Genomic DNA, 20,337 nt, shown 5'->3' on the forward strand with positions numbered 1-20,337 from the left:
ACTTCAAGGAGTGTGTAGAGGAAACAAGCAGACACTGTTTAAACACACAGACACACAGACACACACAGACACACACAGACACACACTGTGTACTTTAGATGAAGGGCAAAAGTAAAGTGGGTCAGTGTGTCTTAGAAGTTGAGGATCAATAGGTGCGTGTGTGTGTGTGTGTGTGTGTGTGTGTGTGTGTGTGTGTGTGTGTGTGTGTGTGTGTGTGTGTTTGAGACTGCACAGTACATTTATGTGAGTGAGTGTGTACATGTACAGTATGAGAGTGTGTGCATGTATGATTTTTGTATGCGAGTATGTGTGTGTATATGCGAGTGTGTATGTGCGTGTATATGCGAGTGTGTATGTGCGTGTGTGTGTGTGTGTGTGTGTGTGTGTGTGTGTGTGTGTGTGTGTGTGTGTGTGTGAGTGTAAGTGAGAGTGTAAGTGAGTGTGTCTCAGTGAGTGCGTACATTTATGTGAATGTGTTTTTGAGGGAGTGTGTATTTGTACGTGTTTGGGTGTGTGTGTGTGTGTGTGTGTGAGTCAGTGTAAGTAAGCATGTACGTTTATGCGCATGTGAGAAAGTGTGTGCGTGTGTAAATGAGTGTGTACATGTATGTGTGTGTTTGGCTGCACTCATGCTTCTGCATGTGTGTGTGTGTGTGTGTGTGTGTGTGTGTGTGTGTGTGTGTGTGTGTGTGTGTGTGAAAGTACATTTATGTGAGTGTGTGTATGTCAGAATGCATGTGTGAGTGTGTATATGTGTGTAAATAAGTGTGTACATATGTGTGTGTTTGGCTGCACTCATGTGCTTCTGCGTGTATGTGTGCGTATGTGTGTGCGTATGTGTGTAAGTGAGCATGTATGTTTATGTGTGTGTGGGGTGGGAGGGAGGGTGTATTCGAACGTGTATATAAGTGAGTGTGTGTATGTGTGGCTGCTTTCATGTGCTTCTGCGTGTGTGTGTGTGTGTGTGTGTAAATGTGCACGTGTGTGAGCGTATGTGTGTGTCTGTCACCCTGTTTTCCCCATAATGTGATTGTGATCTTCTAGTCTCCTCATTATATGTTGACAGCAGGCTCACTCAGCACTCAATCTAACACTTCTGCTTCAGCGCGTTCACATCTCACCTTTGTAATTTGATAAGACTTCACAAAAGCGGGCTATATTTATCTGTGCTTCAGGAGTGCCACACTTTCTGAAGATTATTTGGGGTTATACACATCCAACAAAAGCTTCGAGGTATACAGTAATGGATTTAAGCTAAAGTAGGGTAATTGGATGCTTGGTACTCACTAATACAGCACTTCGTTGGCTTCGTGTCTTTCGTAGCGGACCGTTTCACACATTATCCTGAAACGACACAAAACACAAAACATGAAGCAGAGACAGATCCAAACAAAAAGACTACAAAAGCCATTTGTCCTCTGTGATTATGAAAAAAAAAAAATTGCAGAGAGTTTGCATTGTGAGGCCAAAGATCAAAAACGGATTTCAGGAGGAAAGTTTTACCCTTTAAAATAAGAAAACACAACAAAGTCTGCCCATATCTAAAGGCAGAGTTCAGTGAAAATTACATTTTCTGTCATTAATTACTCACCCTCAAGTTGCTTCAATCCAATAGACTGATTTCACGCGGCCGCCATTTTTAAAAGCGAAATCGAGGCTGTGGTGGGAAGAAACCCGGAAGTATCGTTGGGAGTTACATAGGAACATTGTGTATCTTATCAGCGAATAGAATGTAACAGAAATTTATAATTTCACCACCTTCCGAGTGACCCAAAGGCAGGGCCGGAGCAAGCTGAACTGCCGCTCTAGACAGAGGGCGATCACGCCGCCCTCAACCCCAATGTGAAAACGAAAGTGACCGGTTATGAAAATGAAGTGAGGTGTCGTAGACCTCTTTTCCGGTGCTCTATGCGCGGATATAACTGAGGACGCGCAGGTGCTGAGGGAGGGAGCGAGCGAGGTGTCGCGGACACTGCGCTCTTTATTCTGCCGCCCTATGCGCGGATATAACTGAGGACGCGCAAGTGCTGTGGGAGCGAGCGGGATATTTATATTTGTTTATTTGCTATAAATGCTTGTGTTGTTAATAAACAAAAACTGTTTGTATAAAAGGATAAAATTGTATTACATTATATATATATATATATATATATATATATATATATATATATATATATATATATATATATATATATATTGTATTATATATTTATCCATTTTAATACAAGAATTGCTGCTTGAAAATATAAAACTGTGTATCGTCAAGCATCGTCAATGCACCGTGATGCAACGAGATATCGTATTGAACTGAATCGATGGCATGATAATCGTAACTTAACTGAACCGAACCGTGAGACCAGTGTAGACTCAAAAAGAGACTCAAAAAGAGAATGATGAGGGTTCTTCCATGTTTCAATTAGTAAAGAACGATTCTAAGATAAATTAAGATATTTTTCAAGACACTTCTATACAGCTTATAGTGATATTATCTATATACAGCTATAAACAAAGATATATTTGAAAATTATTATTATTATTTTCATTATTACTATTATTATTAACGTAACTATAAAATATTAGTCAGCTAATGAAATCATTCTAAATTTTGTTCATTTTAAAATCTAAAAAAATTCTAGAATAGATAATATATTATAATTAATATGAAGGTATACTAAAATAAGTTTGTATTTTAAAGATAAAACTAGACAGCAACTGAATTAAAATGAAAGATTTTAAAATTCAAGTCATGAACATGAATATTTTCTAAATTTGTAAACGGGGCAGTGCGGTGGCGCAGTGGGTAGTGCTGTCGCATCACAGCAAGAAGGTCGCTGGTTCGAGTCTCGGCTGGGCCAGTTGGGATTTCTGTGTGGAGTTTGCATGTTCCCCCCGTGTTGGCGTGGGTTTCCTCCGGGTACTCCAGTGTCCCGCACAAGTCCAAAAAACATGTGCAGTGGTTCATTCCACTGTGGTGACCCCAGATTAATAAAAGGAATAAGCCGAAAAGAAAATGAAATGGAATTTGTAAGCAGTGCTTTTTACATTTTGGGGGAACTAACCCTTTAATGGGTGAATTGTCTCTTTAAGGGCAGCTCAAGGACAACAGCCGAGTGTTTGTGGATGACATATTTCACTGTTGTTTTATGTAGAAGTGCTGCTTAAGCAAACAAAGATGCATTCTCCACCGAACAAAACATTCCAGAGGACAAAAACATTATTCAACAGATATTCCTCAAAGTGTGAGAGGAGAAAAAGTCAAGCGAGTCCATCTGATGCGTTCGGGCCGCTGGAAGGTCAAGGTATGGCCCGGAATGTTCTACAACACCCTGGTCAAGTAGCAAAGTGCTTACTCCCAAAATATACACATGGGTAGAAATATGAGGACGCGAGGGACTTGAGAAGGTAAAGCTATTTAAGAGTTTAGACAACAATGCAGGGAGTCAAAACTGCTATTGCAAAACTAACAGCATTAACTATTCATGACTGCTCACAAACTAGGCCAAAAGAAATCAAAGCAATTCATTCATTCATTTTCGGCTTAGTCCTTCTATTAATCTGGGGTCGCCATAGTGGAATGAACCGCCAACTTATCCAGCTTATATAATATAAGTATACATTTGATACCCCCTATATCGGTGTATGCCACTATGAATGCATTATTGCACCAATCAATGCTAGGAAAAATGTCATTCGACAGTTTGAAACTGGCAGTTCTAGAGTATCGATAGACATCTTAAGTATTTACAAAACACATTTCTCGTAAAGTAGGTGTTTATATCCAATAGTATCTGGATGCAGCCTTTAAGATGCAAGCTGAGGCTGCATCACTCAGCAATGCAATATCAGACACAATGCACTCAAATGGAGCGAGTGATGTCACTGTGATGGGTAGGGTTAGGGGTGGGGTTAGGTAAGCCCATTAAAAATCATTGGATGCAGCCCAGATTGCACTGCACCAGGTCTGCATCCAGATCCCTCTCTTTATATCTGCATGTATCCTAAAAAAACATTAGACAAATTATTTGTATAGTTTGACCAACAGTAACCTCGAAAATTGTCACTAAATATCCATCAAAACACTGGAAATGTATACATTTTATTAACAAATTGGATGTCATTTAAATACATTCAAAAATGTTATTCACTAAAGCATGTATTACCGAAAAAAGTTAATCCCCCCACCCCGATCGTCAATGTATAATTCGCACACTGGCTATAAGTATGACTGAATTACCTGCACACTTGAATTACCAGAATTAGTTTCTCTATACTAAAAATAAAGCTCACCGTTGACTTTTAGAAACCCTCAGAAATGTATTGACTGAGCGAAAAACTAAAAATAAAAACGCACATCTGTCAGACATCTGTATGCATAACCCATAATCCAGCACCTGTTTGGCCTCAAAAACACTGCATTTGTTCCATCTATTTGTCAGAATGTTGAGTTTTACCTCAGCTGGTGTTCGCGGAGGTTGGACAGAGCCTCCATCCCATGCAGGTATGAATAAACGATCTCCAGGTCCTGCAGGTAAAGGAGAGAGAGAGAAAAGATCAAAGACGGTTCATCTTTAAAAACACACGCTTTCCCAGAATCCTCCACGCAGGAGAAGAACACATTCATATAATGTTGAAAAAAAGTTGTTACAAAATGTAAACAATCAAAACAATACAAAAGTTTCCGATATAATCCACACAGATTAATGCATAGCAGAAGAATCATCTTTCAATATAAGGAGTGCACGTTGAGTTTAATTACTTAAATTTAAATTATTCAGGATGACTGTAACACTTAAAAAACAAACACAATTCTGTTCAATAAAAGGTTATAAAAATATATACAATAAACAATAATAAAAAAAAATAATAAAATACATGTAAAAATAATATTTTTAGAAGAAGTTTAGAATATCAAAATGGTGGCTTTCTCAAGAGTATAAGAGTATAGTAATAATCAACACTAGTAATCGTTGATTAAAAAGACAAGTAATAGAGAACCGAATTTTTATCTGAAATTTGACATTAACCAGTTAAACTCTGCTGCTATTTTGGGATTTCTAAAATCCTAAATTAAAAAAAAAAAAAAAAAAAAACTACATTTAAAAGCTTCCCAAATCCACATAAAGAGGTGTAAATGTAAAAATTTGGTATCATTTTAAAGAAAACCCTTTGAATTTTCATAAAACACTATTGTAAGTGTTTAAAATAACTGTACATGTTGTCTGTGTTATAATAAACACCTAAAAAGCTTTTTGTATTTTTTTTTATAAACTCAAATTTGAAAGTGTACCTTTTAGGTACTGTGTGGTCTAGCGTGCTGTAATTAATGTTGGTGGTTCCTGCACATGTCTGTAATCATAGGAAAAAAGAAAAATTTATTGTACTCCAACTAATGAGTAGTGCTGTACAAGCCACAGGGATCGATCGTTGTTTTCATATTTCACTATTCTTTTGTTTGATCAAACATAATTCACTGTGTTTGGACCACGTCAGACATATAAAAGGATTACTTATGCACATCACCTCAAAAACAGAGGAGAATAGCCCTGAAGCACACAGTATAAGGTAAGAGATGACAGCTGTCTGTGCTATCTGGGGCTGCTTATTGATCATAAATGTATTGTTTTCACTTCTGCGCCATGGAAACAGCGCGATTCATTCGGCAACTATTTTATATGTGAATATAATTCAGTTAAAAGAATGCTAGAACCGTATAAGCACCGGCAAGAGCTTTCAATTGAGCTACAACTTGTACATGTGTCATATGAAAAATATGAAAATGAACCAATGTAAAATACCCAGCTTGGGTATCCAAAATATTGTGTATTTAAGTGTAAATAACGTTTGTACAGTAGAATAAAAACCAAAGCGATGCATATGTGCATAAAATATAGATTCTACACTTTCAAACGAAACCACTTACGGGGGACTGGTGCAATGCTAGCCCTTTAAATCTTAGCGAAAGCAGAGTTTAAGTGGTTAAAGAAGCCTTTCCTTAATAAAACTGAAAGTCAATTTTATGCAAATATATTTGTTTCACCATCATAAGTGAACCGTATTGAAATAAAAGCCCATGTCCTGCCCTTGAACGCTCTGAGGACCCAAAAACAGCTCCTTTCACCTCTTGCTGGAGCTGTAAGTGTTTGATGCAAAAGCTCACATTCTTTTCACTGACCCCAGAACTGGGCCGTCTTTGTGCTCACAGGGGCATGCTGGGATACGGACGAGGACAAAAGAGGTTCTGTTCGCACACACACACTCGCTTGATAATGAACTGAGAGTGTGTGAGACGCGCTGCACAAATGCACAAACACTGCCAGCTAAACATTTGCCTTCTGATACGCCTGCTGCTTTACTGGTAACACCAGCGGCTGCAGCTACGGTAAATCAACACACACTGCTGTTCTGTAGGGTGAGATTGCACCTAGACTATTGGGATTTACTGTCATTTAGTTTGTGGGATCACTGAAAAGAATGAGATTCGCTGGATTTACTAATATTTTTATAAAGGTAAGTGGTTGCAAACAATTTATATGGGCTGAATTTAAACAAACAAGTTAAATATATGTTTACCTTCGTTTGTTTATTTAAGTCGAGCTTTTAGTCCAAATATAAAGTGTTTTCAACCACTCACCTTAAAAAAAAAATTAAATTCTCCAGTTACACCTGCAATACAGTTGAAACCAGAAGTTTACATGCACTGTATGAAAAGGGACATAACCATTTTAAAAAAAAGCCAGTTATGTGACTAAACTCTTTCTCTTTTAGGTAAGTTAGTATGATCAAATTTGCTTCTGTTCTGCTTAATAGCAGAATAATGAGATATTTTTTGAGCAATTGTTACAACTTTTCTTGAAAGTCAAGTTTACATACAATAAGATTATTCTACCTCTGAAAAAGCTCAGATGATGGTGTTAAGGTTTTGAAAGTTTCCGATTGGCTAATTGACAACATTTGAGTTAATTGGAGGCACAACTGTAGAATAGTATTTAAGGAAAACCTCAAACACACTGCTTCCTTGTGTGACAACATGGGAAAATCAACAAGCCAGAATAAACAACAAAGCCAGAATACAATTTGCTAAATTACACTGGGAAAAAGACTAATATTTGAAAACATGTCCGGTGGTCTGATGGAGCTAAGATTGAACTGTTCGGCCATAATGAACAGTGTTACATTTGGAGGACAAAGGGGAAAGCTTACAAGCCTAGGATCACCATCCCAACTGTGAAGTATGGGGGCGGCAGCATCATGTTGTGGAGCTGTTTTGCTGCAGGAGGGACTGGCCCACTTCACATCATAGATGGCATCATGAAGAAAGACCATTATGTAGAAATACAGAAGCAACATCTCAAGACATCAGCCAGGAAATTAAAACTTGGCCACAAATGGGTCTGTCAAACAGACCATGACTCTAAGCATACTGCCAAATTAGTTAAAATGTGCTTTAAGGACAACAGAGTGAATGTTTTTTTAGTGGCCATCACAAAGCCCTGATCTCAATCCTATAGAAAATTTGTGGGCAGAGTTGAAAAAGCTTGTGCGAGCAAGACAGCCAACAAATCTGACTCAGTTACACCAATTCTGTCAGGAGGAATGGGGCAAAATTCCTTCAAACTATAGTGAGAAGCTTGTGGAAGGATACCCAAAACATTTGACCAAAGTTATAAAGTTCAATAGCAAAGCTAAAAAATACTAAGGAAATGTGTGTTAACTTTTGACTGTCTAGAAATTAATAAAAAATTATCAAAAAAATAAAATAAAATCCTCGCAATATATCCTCGCATTTAACAAATCATTTAGGTAATCCTAACGGACCTAAAACATTAAACATTCATTCATTCATTTTCTTGTCGGCTTAGTCCCTTTATTAATCCGGGGTCACCACAGCGGAATGAACCCCCAACTTATCCAGCAAGATTTTACGCAGCGGATGCCCTTTCAGCCGCAACCCATCTCTGGGAAAACATTAAACATTTAGTATGATTTAACTTAAACTTCTGGTTTCAACTGTATGTGCTTTGGGTTTATTGTTTAAAATTGGTCATTACCAGGTTATCAAACTAAAATAATTGATGTGTGTCTTGTTATTGCAAGGTGCGTGATAGCACTCTATTGGAAGTCCATCCATTGACCACTGGCTGAAACAAATGACAGACCACATTGCACTGGAAAGAATCATCTACAGTATAAAAGGCAAATTAAAGGCGTACCATAAAATTTGGGATCTGTTTATGCAATTTTTGGAACCATATAATGGCACAAGCAAATACCTCCCATGCTACTAGTTAATTATTTGATATGTGTATAATTGTACACTGTAAAAAATTACGTCTGGCCACAGTAAATATGGCTCTTTAAAATAAACAGATTTCACTTAAAAAGTTTTGGACATTGCTTAATTTTAAACTACACTGGTTACATAAAATACTGATTTCACTGTTTACTTTATTTAATAAAGATAAACAATTAGCAATTTTTAGTAAAGTTAATTGGTTGAACAATTGTTTCTATTAAAGCAGTATATCTCTGACCATTTTTACAGTTTTTTGAACAGCTAAAATGTTTTAAGAAACGTTTTAAGATGCATTTGTCTAATAAAGAAGTACTTCACTTTAACCCTGTTATCTGTTGTTTCTTCCACCTTTTGTAATGTATAGCTAGTTATCCGATAAGTGACTTGGTATTTTAAAGTTAAAGAACTAAACATTTTCTATTAAAATGAACGATTTTATAAATGGGTAAACAGAACTTTAATGGTAGAAATAACTTACATTTGTAAACAAAAACTGCCAAAAATATTGTTACACCAACCAATAAATCTAAGCAAAAAACGTTTGCTAGGATACTCAAAAAATTAAGCATCACCAACTAATGATTTTTAGGTAATACTGCTTTAAATTTAATGTGAAAATTGCTTAAAAAGAGGTTTGCAAAAATGATGCACTTTATTCTTAAGTAAATTAAGCATATTATTGTTTCCAGTGTATGTTGAATACAGTATATGCTTGTATTTGCCTATAACAATACATTCACCTGTTCAACTGAATCTGGATGCTTTTGGGGAGGGGGGGGGGGGTGTTAAAATGTTAAAAAGTGTTTTTTCATGTTAAATTTCAAGTGTTTTGTCTACAATAAAAAAATGTAAATAAAAAAAGTAAATACAATATACTTTTTCAGTGATGTAGGTGTTCAGTCTAGAAACAAAAACAGCTTTTATATGCATTATTATTTATTTACTTATTTAACCTAGAATGCCCCATTGAGATACAATATCTCTTCCACCAGGGAGTCCTGGCCAAGACAGGCAGCATAGAGTTACAAAAAGAAAAATAAATAATGCATATTATGACACACACACACACACACACACACACACACACAACACACAAATAAAGCAGAAAATAATCTAAATTGACAGACTTTAAAATATTTTAAACATAGCGATAGACGGTGCAGATTTCATATGCAGTATATCTTTGAGGCTCATTCCATACGAAGCATCCTTAGTTAATAGAATCTAAAGGTCAGAGAGGGCAAGGTCACATGGACTAATGACAGTGAATCTAAATGTTGACCTTCATCTTTTAGCTTCACAAGGGGGTTAAGGGACCAAAAAAAATGACTGAATGGTGTTTTGTCTCCACCTGCTGTTGCTAGTAGTGCACTGCATGAATTACTGTCAATAAAGAAACAATAAAACTAAAAATCAAAAACTGAATCAATTAAATTACATAAACACTTTTTAATCTGTTATTAATCATTTTTATTCATTGCTGTAGCTTTTTATTTTCTTGTTTCTTTTATTCCCATTTATGTAAAGCAATTTAAATTGCACTGTGTGTGAAATGTGCTATATAAATAAACCTGCCTTGCCTCATATTAAATCAGAGCAAGAACAACTGTAATTGATCAGATTTAGATCAAATAAAGTAAAACATTTTAGATGAACTGAATTCACACAAATGCAGCATAGTAGCTTCACTTTTGCCTCACAGCAAGAAGGTCGCTGGTTCAAGTCCCGGCTGGGTCAGTTGGCATTTCAGCGTGGAGTTTCCCCCTCGTATTGGCATGGATTTCAATTCGAAATTTCCCCCAGTTTCCCCCACAGACAAACACATGCGCTGTAGGTGAACTGAATTAACTAAATGGGCTGTAGTGTAAGAGACAGTGTGTTAATGTGTGTGTTGGTGTTTCCCAGTGCTGGGTTGCAGGTGGGGAGGGGGAGGGGGGTGGCATTCGCGGCGTAAAACATGTGCCAGAATAGTTGGTGGTTAATTCCAACCTGGCAACCTCTGAAATAAAGATCAAGCTAGAGGAAAATGAAATGAATATGATGTGTGTGTGCGTTTGTGTGGAAACTGGGGGAAAAGAGTAATTATTGAAAATTATCTTGTAAATTTTAATGAACGGCAACATGGAATAAATAACTGTGAAATTTTGAAATCAGCAGAAATCTGATAAAATGGTATTTTATATATTTTTTTTACAAAAATAATAAAAATATAAGGACATAACATTTTTAAATAAAAGTATTTCAATTAATCTATTAATTTAGCAATGTATTTTCACGGTAGTGCTTTTTATTTTTTATATAAAACAAATAAACCCAATGTTAAATATTAAGAAATAGTAGAATATCACAAAAATATTACTGGAAAACTGGTATTTAATACTGAGAATTAAGATGTGTGACATCCTAAAACAGGATAGATACTATAGGGCTGGGCGATATGGCAAAAATCTTAATAATTATTTTCCATATTGAATGATAACGATATATATTTTGATATAAGTTGTTAAAGCTTCCAGATTTAAAAGAGTACCCAAACAATGATTGAAGCCACAAAAATTAGAGGGTCCATTAAATGGCACAAGATTTTTGGTCGATAAATTTTAATTGGCTGAAAATTCGGTACATCTCTAATATCAACACACTTTTAGATTCCCATTGTTGCACGTTTCTGCAGTGTGATGGGCTCTAAGGTCAATTTAAAGTAACAAAAGTCCAGAGCTCATCATTGTAATTGACATATTGCGATTCATTGATCGAAGATACCATTGTAAAACACCTAATGTTTTTCTTCATCCACAATTTGAGCTTATTTATTTATATTTATATTTCAATGGATTTTAAATGAGATTAATGATGATTCTCTGGGTGGTTGCTAAGGTGTGATTGCTAAGAATAGAAACAACACATCATCTCTCAGTGAGAAAAATGGTTTGAGGCATCATTGTACAGCACAAATAAAATGTATAGTATAAGCTACATATTAAATGTACCACCTAACTGATTGTCTAAATCCATAACCTCCCAAAGCATGAGCAATAGTAGCAGTAATACTGCTTTAGCAAGCAAAAAAGCGAACAATGCGTCTGTGACAATGACAAAGAGGCAGTGGCGGAACTGCAGTTCCCAGATCCCCCACTAGATGATGTGAGAGTTCAGCGTTTCTCAGCTCAGCGCCACTGCTGGCTGGAATGAACATCTACCAGAGAAAAGGAAAAAAAACTGTGGCTTTTCTTCTCCCCCCGCAAATATTACTTCTAAATTCAACATGGAAAGAATGTGCAGAACCCCGTTTCTTCAGTCCCAGTGTCCCCATGAGGAGTTTCACTGCTTTAATAACTCTCTCTCTCTCTCTCTGTCTGTGTCTGCCAGAAGCTCATAATGAGAAGCTCCAAACACACAAGCCTTTCCAAACAATAAGCCATCAGACAAGAACATGTAACAGGGTTTCTGAAGTTTTCACAAAGTTAAATTTAAGACATTTTTAAGGCCACTATGAATTAAATTTTAGACTCATACAGGGCTAAACACTAACAAGTTTTTCGAATGGCGCAGATCGAAAAAAATTGTTTATTTGCCCTATCAAAAATGCATTATAATTTAATACATTTATTTTTACGATAATAATTTACATTTAATAATACAATAATATTTTAGTGATAAAAATAAATTTAATATTTAAGACATTTCTTAGCAAAATATTTTAAATATTGTGTCAAAACAAGCAAGCTCTAGTTGTAAACATGCGCTTCTTTCAGCATGAACTTTCTTCAAAATAAAAAATTGACAAATATTTTAAAAACTATAATAAACTAAATGTATACACAACAGTCTGTCCAGGTCAGTGTCATCGGCAGTAAATACAAGGGGAACCTTCAAACAAACATTACAATAAGGAAAACAATGAAACCATTATGGTGAATAGAGTTAAATTACATTTTTAAATAAAAAGATGAATTGTTGATGATTGTATGGGTGTTGGCTAGATTGGGTAGCTATAGATGAAAAATGAAAAATTAAGACCTGATTAAAAATGATTTAAGACCTACAAAACAAAATTTCAGTAAATTTAAGACTTTTTAAGGCCTAAAATTCTGTTTTTGAGATTTAAGAAATTTAAAGACCTTTTAAGACCCAGCAGATACCCTGTGTGAAGCTGTGTTTTAGTTCTGGTCAGTTATACACGTTATAAATCTCAATCATTTGCTGACATTTACTTCAAACACTGCATACATGATTGGACATCTTGCAAGTGAAGATGCTCTTCATTATTCATTAGGAAACTAATGCAGATTTGATGAACAGTTTATATTAGTAGGTTTTGTTTGGCATTTATTTGTGTATTTGTATAACCATTTTCATGTTTAATTTAGTTAAAGATGTTCTTTAAATGTTTATTTGTTTGTTTGTTTTTTTACTAAGCTTAGTAATGGTTTACTCACACTAGAGTTTCCTTGAACTATGCCAAAGCTCACTTTTATTTTAATTTAATATTATTCTTTTTTTGTATTTAATTTTTTATATTATTATTTCTATAAGGCTTGTTTGATATGCTTGTAAAATGTAAAAACGGTAAATAAATCATAAACAAACAAAAAAGTGACATTGCATGTTCAGTTTCAGGCTCAGGCGCGATTTGCACTCACACTACAAGCGTACCGTGCTAAAGCCCAACTGAACCACATTCTGGCACACCTCTTCTAACCAGGCATGGTTAAGATAGCCTAGTGTGAGTGCACCCTAAGTAAACTAAGCTATATTGGTGATTAGATTTTAATATGTGCACGTGCAGTATCAAAGGAATGTTCCACTGTTCATGGATGCCGTGGTTTTAAAAAGAAGCAATAATGTTAAAATCATAATGGTTATAGACATAATTTAAAACGTATAAAAAAACGAAAACTTTATAAAAGAGCTATACGATTAATTTAGGCATTTACTGGCACTGGTCAAGGCCCCTTAAAGGGCCATGAAACCCCCTCGTTTCAGCAGGGTGTTTTCACACCTCTACTTTCGGAAAAGTTAGAAAAGTGGGCGTGTCCAGCTCTGTTTAGGGGGGAGTGTCGGAGGAACTAAAGTGGGAGGGTGTGGGAGTGTCTATTTGTGCACGCGCGAGTTTCAGAGTCAAAATACACACACACACAGACAGGAGAAAGCGATGGTGTTTAACCTACATGGACATCTGTAGTCGAATTATTTGCTGAATTAATAAATGTTGGACTTTAACTGCAGTTTGGCTCTTTGATTCAGGGAATTCATTCATGCCCCTCGCGACAAACGAGGTATTTGATTCGAGGAACTGCTGTAAGCGTGTATTTTTCATGCAATGTTTGATACCGCACGGCGAATGAGAGAAAAAAAAAACTCCGCATTTCCCGGAAACTTAGATGCACACGGCAGGTAGCGTCAGAAAGCCGCGTGTGTTATTCCGGTCACTAAATGCGGTGCTAACATTTCTGCACTCAGTGCTATAGTTAACTTAATTCGATTCGAGCAAACTGAATAAACAAAGAGCACTGGTCGCTCACTTACCAAATCTGTAGAGACAGGGCAATCACCAGCAACTAGAGCCTCGTCTTTATGGAGAGAATACTACAAGCAAATCCAGATTTCAGCGTTTGCAGATGAGAACAGCTCTCAGGTAAACAATAATCCTCCTTAGACACGTAAGTTATTGTTGTCGAGCGTCGCGTACACTGTTAATCCACACGTGAGACTGAGCTCTCACAGAGAGAAAATGAAAACGAAACTTAACTGTAGCAAACTATAAAAGCAACACTTCACGCTTGTTTTGCCAACACAACGTGGCGTCTTTGTGGTGTAAACACGGTGACACAAATGAATATTAATGAAGTTGCACAATAGAGCGCGCTGATTGGTTTGAACCAAGCTTTACTCATGCATTAATGTATCACACTGTAAGACGTAATAAGACTCACTCTGGCACAGACGCCCAGTCTGCACGCTGGAATACACGCTATTATGTCATGACCGTGACGCAGCTTCAAAAATTCGTTTCAAACAGGAAGTACGAATTTGCTTGAAATAACGCAAAAACAACCAATTTACACTTTTTAGTGAAATATAGGTGTCCTAATAGTGTTTTTAGCAGTGTGGGACACATATACGACTGTCAAAAGCTCAAAAAATGTGTTTTGGTGTTTCGTGACCCTTTAACTCCCCAAGGCCCTAAGCAGCCGCTAACCTCGCTTATTGGTTTAATCCACCCCTGTTTACATAATTATATTTTCTATTCTAGTTAATATATGTTTTGAAAACAAACAAAAGTTAGAAACATTTCATTAGCTGGAAGTTGTTTATAACTCTGATGCAATGTTTTATATTGACATTATATAATAATAATAATACTGATAAAAAAAATTATAATAAAAATAATTTGATAATAGTTATAATAATATTAATAATATAAAATGATAATAATAATATAATAATGATAATAAAAATAATAATAATGATAATAATAATAACAATAATAATAATAATAATAATAATATGATAATAATAATAAAAATAAGAATAATAATGTTAATGTCAATGATAATAATATAATAATAATATTATAAATATAATAATAATTATTATTATTATAATGATAATATAATAACAATGATAATAATAATAATAATAATATGATAATAACAACTATAATAATAATAATAATAATAATATGATAATAATATGATAATAATAATAATAATAATAATATGATAATAAAAAATGTATTATTGTAAATGTATTATTATTATTATTATTATTATTATTTTTAATATTACAGTAATTCTTATAAGAAATATGTTATAAAACTTTAGATGAAAAAATGTATAATGTTTCCCTGACAACAATATTTTATATAAAAATAATAATAATAATAAAATTAAAATAAAAATAACGTGTATGCATGTTTTATTAAGTTAGCTTTTCTACCATTGTAACTAAACACAATTGATGAAAACGAATGATTTAATTTGTGCAGCTTTATAGCTTCTCTCACAGGGAAGATGCACAAAAGCAACAGAAGCATATTTAGATGGAATTTTAGCTTGGCAACGTTTAACAAAATGTGAGTGGCAGCATTATAAATTCATGAAGTACCACGTAAGTGCCTGTGGTTATCAATATAATGGTTTTCTGTTACAACAGATTTGAATGGTTGTGCCTTTAATTAATTGTTGTAAGCCTATTGCATGCTATATATTCATTCATTTTCCTTCAGCTTAGTCCATTTATTCATCAGGGGTCGCCACAGCAAAATCAACCAGCAACTTATCCAGCATATGTTTAAGGCAGAAGATGCCCTTCCAGCTGCAACCCCGTACCAGGAAACACCCATACACTCTCACATCCATACACTACGGTCAGTTTAGCTTATTCAAATCACCTTAAGCGCATGTCTGGGTCTGAGTGTGGGGAAAACCGGAGCACCAAGAGGAAACCCACGCAAACACGGGGAGAACAGACACACAGTATTAAGCAAAAGATGCTGCATGCAGGTTGTGAATCATCCACACATGGAGATATGCATGGGTTTGTTTACTCGCACTGTTTGTTTACTACAGAATCCACTGAGCTGAAAATCTGGAGGAATCGGCAGCACAATAACCATATTCTCCGTCACTTCCACAAAAGCCTGAGCCTCTGGCACAGTTTTCCGACAGATGCCAGGTTCAAAGTATGATGCTACTATTGCTTTACACACTCGTTTCTGTCCTGTCTTGCAGCATTGTGACGACTTCCTACCAGAATGCTGTGTGACAAAGAGACCATTGTGTTTTGTGATTGGTCAAACACAATATGTGGAGCCCAGGGCACTCAGACTTCACTAGTTATGCAACTCTAGTGGAGTCGGTGAAGCGACACACACACACACACACACACACACACACCCAACTGAGAAACACCAGATAGAGTCATGATCAAACTGCTGACTTATGCAAACAACAGCAGCCTTGACTGAAGCCTTCACAACACTGAAACTCAGCTTATAGAAAACATCAACACATCCTTTACTCTATAGCCTACTGTTCAAACTGACTACCCTTTCATTATGTTGGTGGCTGATTTTGCCCTGTTGACTTCCATTATAACCACATTTTGTTGATTACAAAGCCATGACACCATACACTGACCGGCCACTTTATTAGGTACACCTGTCCAACTGTTTGTCAACGAAAATGTCTTATCAGCCAATCACACGGCAGCAACTCAATGCATTTAGGCATGTAGACAAGGTCAGGACAGATCAAACCGAGCATCAGAATGGGGAAGAAAGGTGATTTAAGTGACTTTGAACGTGGCATGGTTGTTGTTGCCAGACAGGCTGGTTGAGAATTTCAGAAACTGCTGATCGACTGGGATTTTCATGCACAACCATCTCTAGGGTTTACAGAGAATGTCTGAAAAAGATAAAATGGATGTTTTTGTACGGCCGAAGAAATGGGGGAAAAAAGTAGGTTAAGAATCGTTTTGGAAATAAATCGTGAATCCCAGAATTAGAATCAGTTTGTGACATGACTTAAGATTTCCACTCCTAATGGATTCAAAAGAATATCACATTAGGGCTGCATGACAGGGATGCTCCAATCACAATTTTTGCACCTAATACCAAGTATTAGGCGACCTTGGGTGTCCAGAAAGGCACCAGTTATAAATAAAATGAATTATTATTATTATTATTATTATTATTATTATTATTATAAAACATAACAATAAAAAACACATTACAAGTATAAAAGAAAAGAAAAACTGTTCCAAATGGTTTATGAACAGTATTCAGGTACAGAAATTTAATATTCAAATGTAAAGAAACACTGTTTAGTTTGCATTGCATAAATAATACAAATTATAATAAATATTGTTATATGAAACTAATTTTGATTTGATTTTTTGATTTGATTGATTTATTTTTTTGATCAAAAATATCATACAGAAAATATCATTAACAAAAAATAAATTTCAACATGGTCGACAATGGAGTGGGATGAAGCACAAGCTTATTATTTTTCCACCCTATTACCACATACTTCAGTCGTCTATTACTCAAACCTATTTCTTCGTTTACTCATCTTTTATTTTACATGAGACATCTTTTATCCTTTTGGCATCTTTGACATATTATGTTTAAATCCATTTGTACCTTTTCATTTTGTAACTTTGCATAGTACTGCAAACAGCCATTAATTAAAGTTTCATCATGCCTTTCTCATTTTATCCTTTTCCAATCACCTTCATCATAATATTCCTTTAATTATATATCTTTATTAAAATTCCAAATAGTACAATTTCTTGTGTCTGAATACTTTAAACTGGAAATGCTTACACAGCTGACCTTAAAAACACATGCAAATAATAAAACTTCACTTCATTATGGTTCAACTCTACAGTCAAATATAATCCAGACATATAAACTCAACACTGAATATCTTGCAATGTGATTATTGCAAATGCACACATTGTAATATCGATGAGGAAACTAAATATTGTGCAGCCTTCTATCACATTATTCAAAATGTCTGTATTTGAGTTCTGTGGAACACGCTTATGGAACAACATGAATAAATAATGACTTGCCAATGACAATAAATGTTGTTTCTGGACAAACGACTCATTTAAAAAGTACACATTGAGAATGACATCAACAAAATCAGTTTAACACAACAAAATATATCAAGAATTCCCTGTAACAATACTACAGTTTTACTTTAACATGGTATTATTTAACAGTGTGGCGTCTGATGCCATTTTGCATTACTTACACATTCACATATTCTGCCTTAAGATGTCTGTTGGCAGTCTGAGTCTGTGTTTTGCTACTTAAAATGCCTCTTCTCGGCTTTGTAGCCCCAACATCTTGAATGCAACCCATTACGGTGCGCCTTGAATGGGTCAAGAGACTCTTCACATTCACTCAAGGCATCGCTGTCGCCATGGCAACCTGCAGTCTGACGATCTGCATGATGATCAGTGTCAATAACTGGCTCTACAGCAATCATAACCAGTGCAGGAATCAGCTGCCTGAGCAGGTGGCATCTCAAACCCACCAGACCCAAGAGGATAATCATGGTACCATTGGCAGGGTAACCAGCCTTAACTAATCAGTAAGCACAGCAGAAGAGTGCCTTTACAGCTAGACAACACATAATCATCATGTTCTCAATGTCCTTTATATATAATGAGAATAAATAGGGAGATTTTAAATGGACTCGATGATTATAGAGTGGTTCAACAATGCAACAAAAGTTAAATCAACATAAAAAGAAGGCATATGAGCAAATCCAGCGTTATGGATGTGACATTTGCAGTAAAAACTCAAAACATAAATTCACATAAAAAGCATATGTTAACTTTATATTGAAACTTTAGTTTATATTTTCTAGAACAACTGACCATAGAGTAATGGGACCAGAAAAATACCAATCTGTAAACATGTTTTATACTTTAAATGAGGAAAATAAACATGTGTTATGGATGTGACAAAAAAAAAGTCTGCAGGTTTACAGTATACAACATTCTTTGTAGTAATTCTGTGAATTAAACTGCACAACCCAAATGAAACAATGCTAATCAAAAGGATAAGAGTTGGCTATCTATAAAAAAAAAATTATTGGTTTTATTTAATTTCATATTTTCAAATTTATGAGGAAAAAGTGTCGTTACGGATGTGACATCTCTCCGTTATGGATGTGACAGATGTGAAATTGCCACTTTTGTGACTTTGTTAAATCAAATTTAATAGTTTGAAAACATTGAGAGACATTTTTGAATATTTCTAAAGTACTGTAAAATACTTGCTTGCCCAAAAAACCTTTGTTTTCACACCATATTTAAGTGAATCTAAGATTTAAGGCTTAAAAAAAAAAAAAAAAATATATATATATATATATATATATATATATATATATATATATATATATATATAGCGCGCACTTAATTTGATATGTCTCAGGCCCCGTTTACACTAATGCGTTTTAGTTTTAAAACGCATAAGTTTTGCTACGGTTACGCCATCCGTCCACACTACGCCGGAGTTTTCGAGCGCCGAAAACGGAGCGTTTTGTAAACGCTGGAGAGGCCGTTTTCATTCCTAAACGCTGCTGCTTCGTCTCAGTGTGGATGGGTTAAAAACGGAGACATCTGAAAACACACGGCTTTAACGCTACCGGAAGACAGCAGACCAGCCTTCACTGTAAACAACAACATGGACACAGAAATGGGAGCGTTGTTTGGACTATTTTCTGTTATAGGTGTCATTGTGCAGTTATTCATTTGTTACGTTTAGTAACAACTCGACCTCGTCATCTGTCCACAAAACTACCTCTCTTGCTTTCTTTGCCATCACGTTCATTGTTCAACCAGCGCTTGTTGACTAACAATAACCAAATGCCGAGTGAGACACATGCTTTCTGTTTATACTAGAATACGCATGCCCAGAGTGCGCGAATGGTCACGTGATATACGTTTTTGGTGGTGTAGTGTGGACAGAGATGATCAGAAATGCTAAGTAAAACGCTACTGTGGACGCGGATTGTTTTTGATCTAAAACTAAAACGCACTAGTGTAAACGGGGCCTCAGAACATAGTAAATATAGTAAGTGTATTATTACTATCATATAAAAACTGCAAAAATAAAGAGCTTAACCATTATAAGTGCAGTATATGTAAAATGGACATCCCCCAGTGGTTCAACTAGGTATTGCAGTTCAAATTCAAACCACATTTTCACTCAGCTCCTCCCCTGACGAATCCACGCAAACACAGGTTGTAAGACTGAAAAAGCTAACACAAGCTAAACCCAATCAAGTCTACACCGTGATCACATGCAGCAATACAAGACAAAAGCAATCTTTTCCATGCTAAATCAGTTTTGTACTTCAATTGCAATCATACTTAATTGGAACATTTTTAAAACAATCATGCGTAATAGCCGATTTTGTACAGAAAAAGCTACATTACCCAGGAGAGTCTAAGCAAGGAAAAAAGGCTGTCAGCCCCGCCCACTGATACGCATGATGTCCATTTATATTTACATT

At 35.5% G+C, this 20,337-nt stretch overlaps 1 protein-coding gene across 31 annotated transcripts in view; it reads right to left on the minus strand.

Moving 5' to 3' along the window:
• The window catches only part of rapgef2b (Rap guanine nucleotide exchange factor 2b), a 252,942-nt gene that overhangs the window by 177,838 nt on the left and 54,767 nt on the right, over positions 1 to 20,337 (minus strand). For all 31 annotated transcript variants that reach the window (XM_073922254.1, XM_073922248.1, XM_073922244.1 and 28 more), the window contains exons 2-3: positions 4,452 to 4,522; positions 1,288 to 1,344 (exon numbers count right to left, since the gene is read on the minus strand). In XM_073922254.1, the coding sequence (XP_073778355.1) occupies positions 1,288 to 1,344; positions 4,452 to 4,522 (128 nt within the window). The remainder of the gene's footprint in view (positions 1 to 1,287; positions 1,345 to 4,451; positions 4,523 to 20,337) is intronic.

This window comes from Danio rerio, chromosome 14 (assembly GCF_049306965.1).
Source record: "Danio rerio strain Tuebingen ecotype United States chromosome 14, GRCz12tu, whole genome shotgun sequence".
In the NCBI taxonomy this organism is placed as follows: domain Eukaryota; kingdom Metazoa; phylum Chordata; class Actinopteri; order Cypriniformes; family Danionidae; genus Danio; species Danio rerio.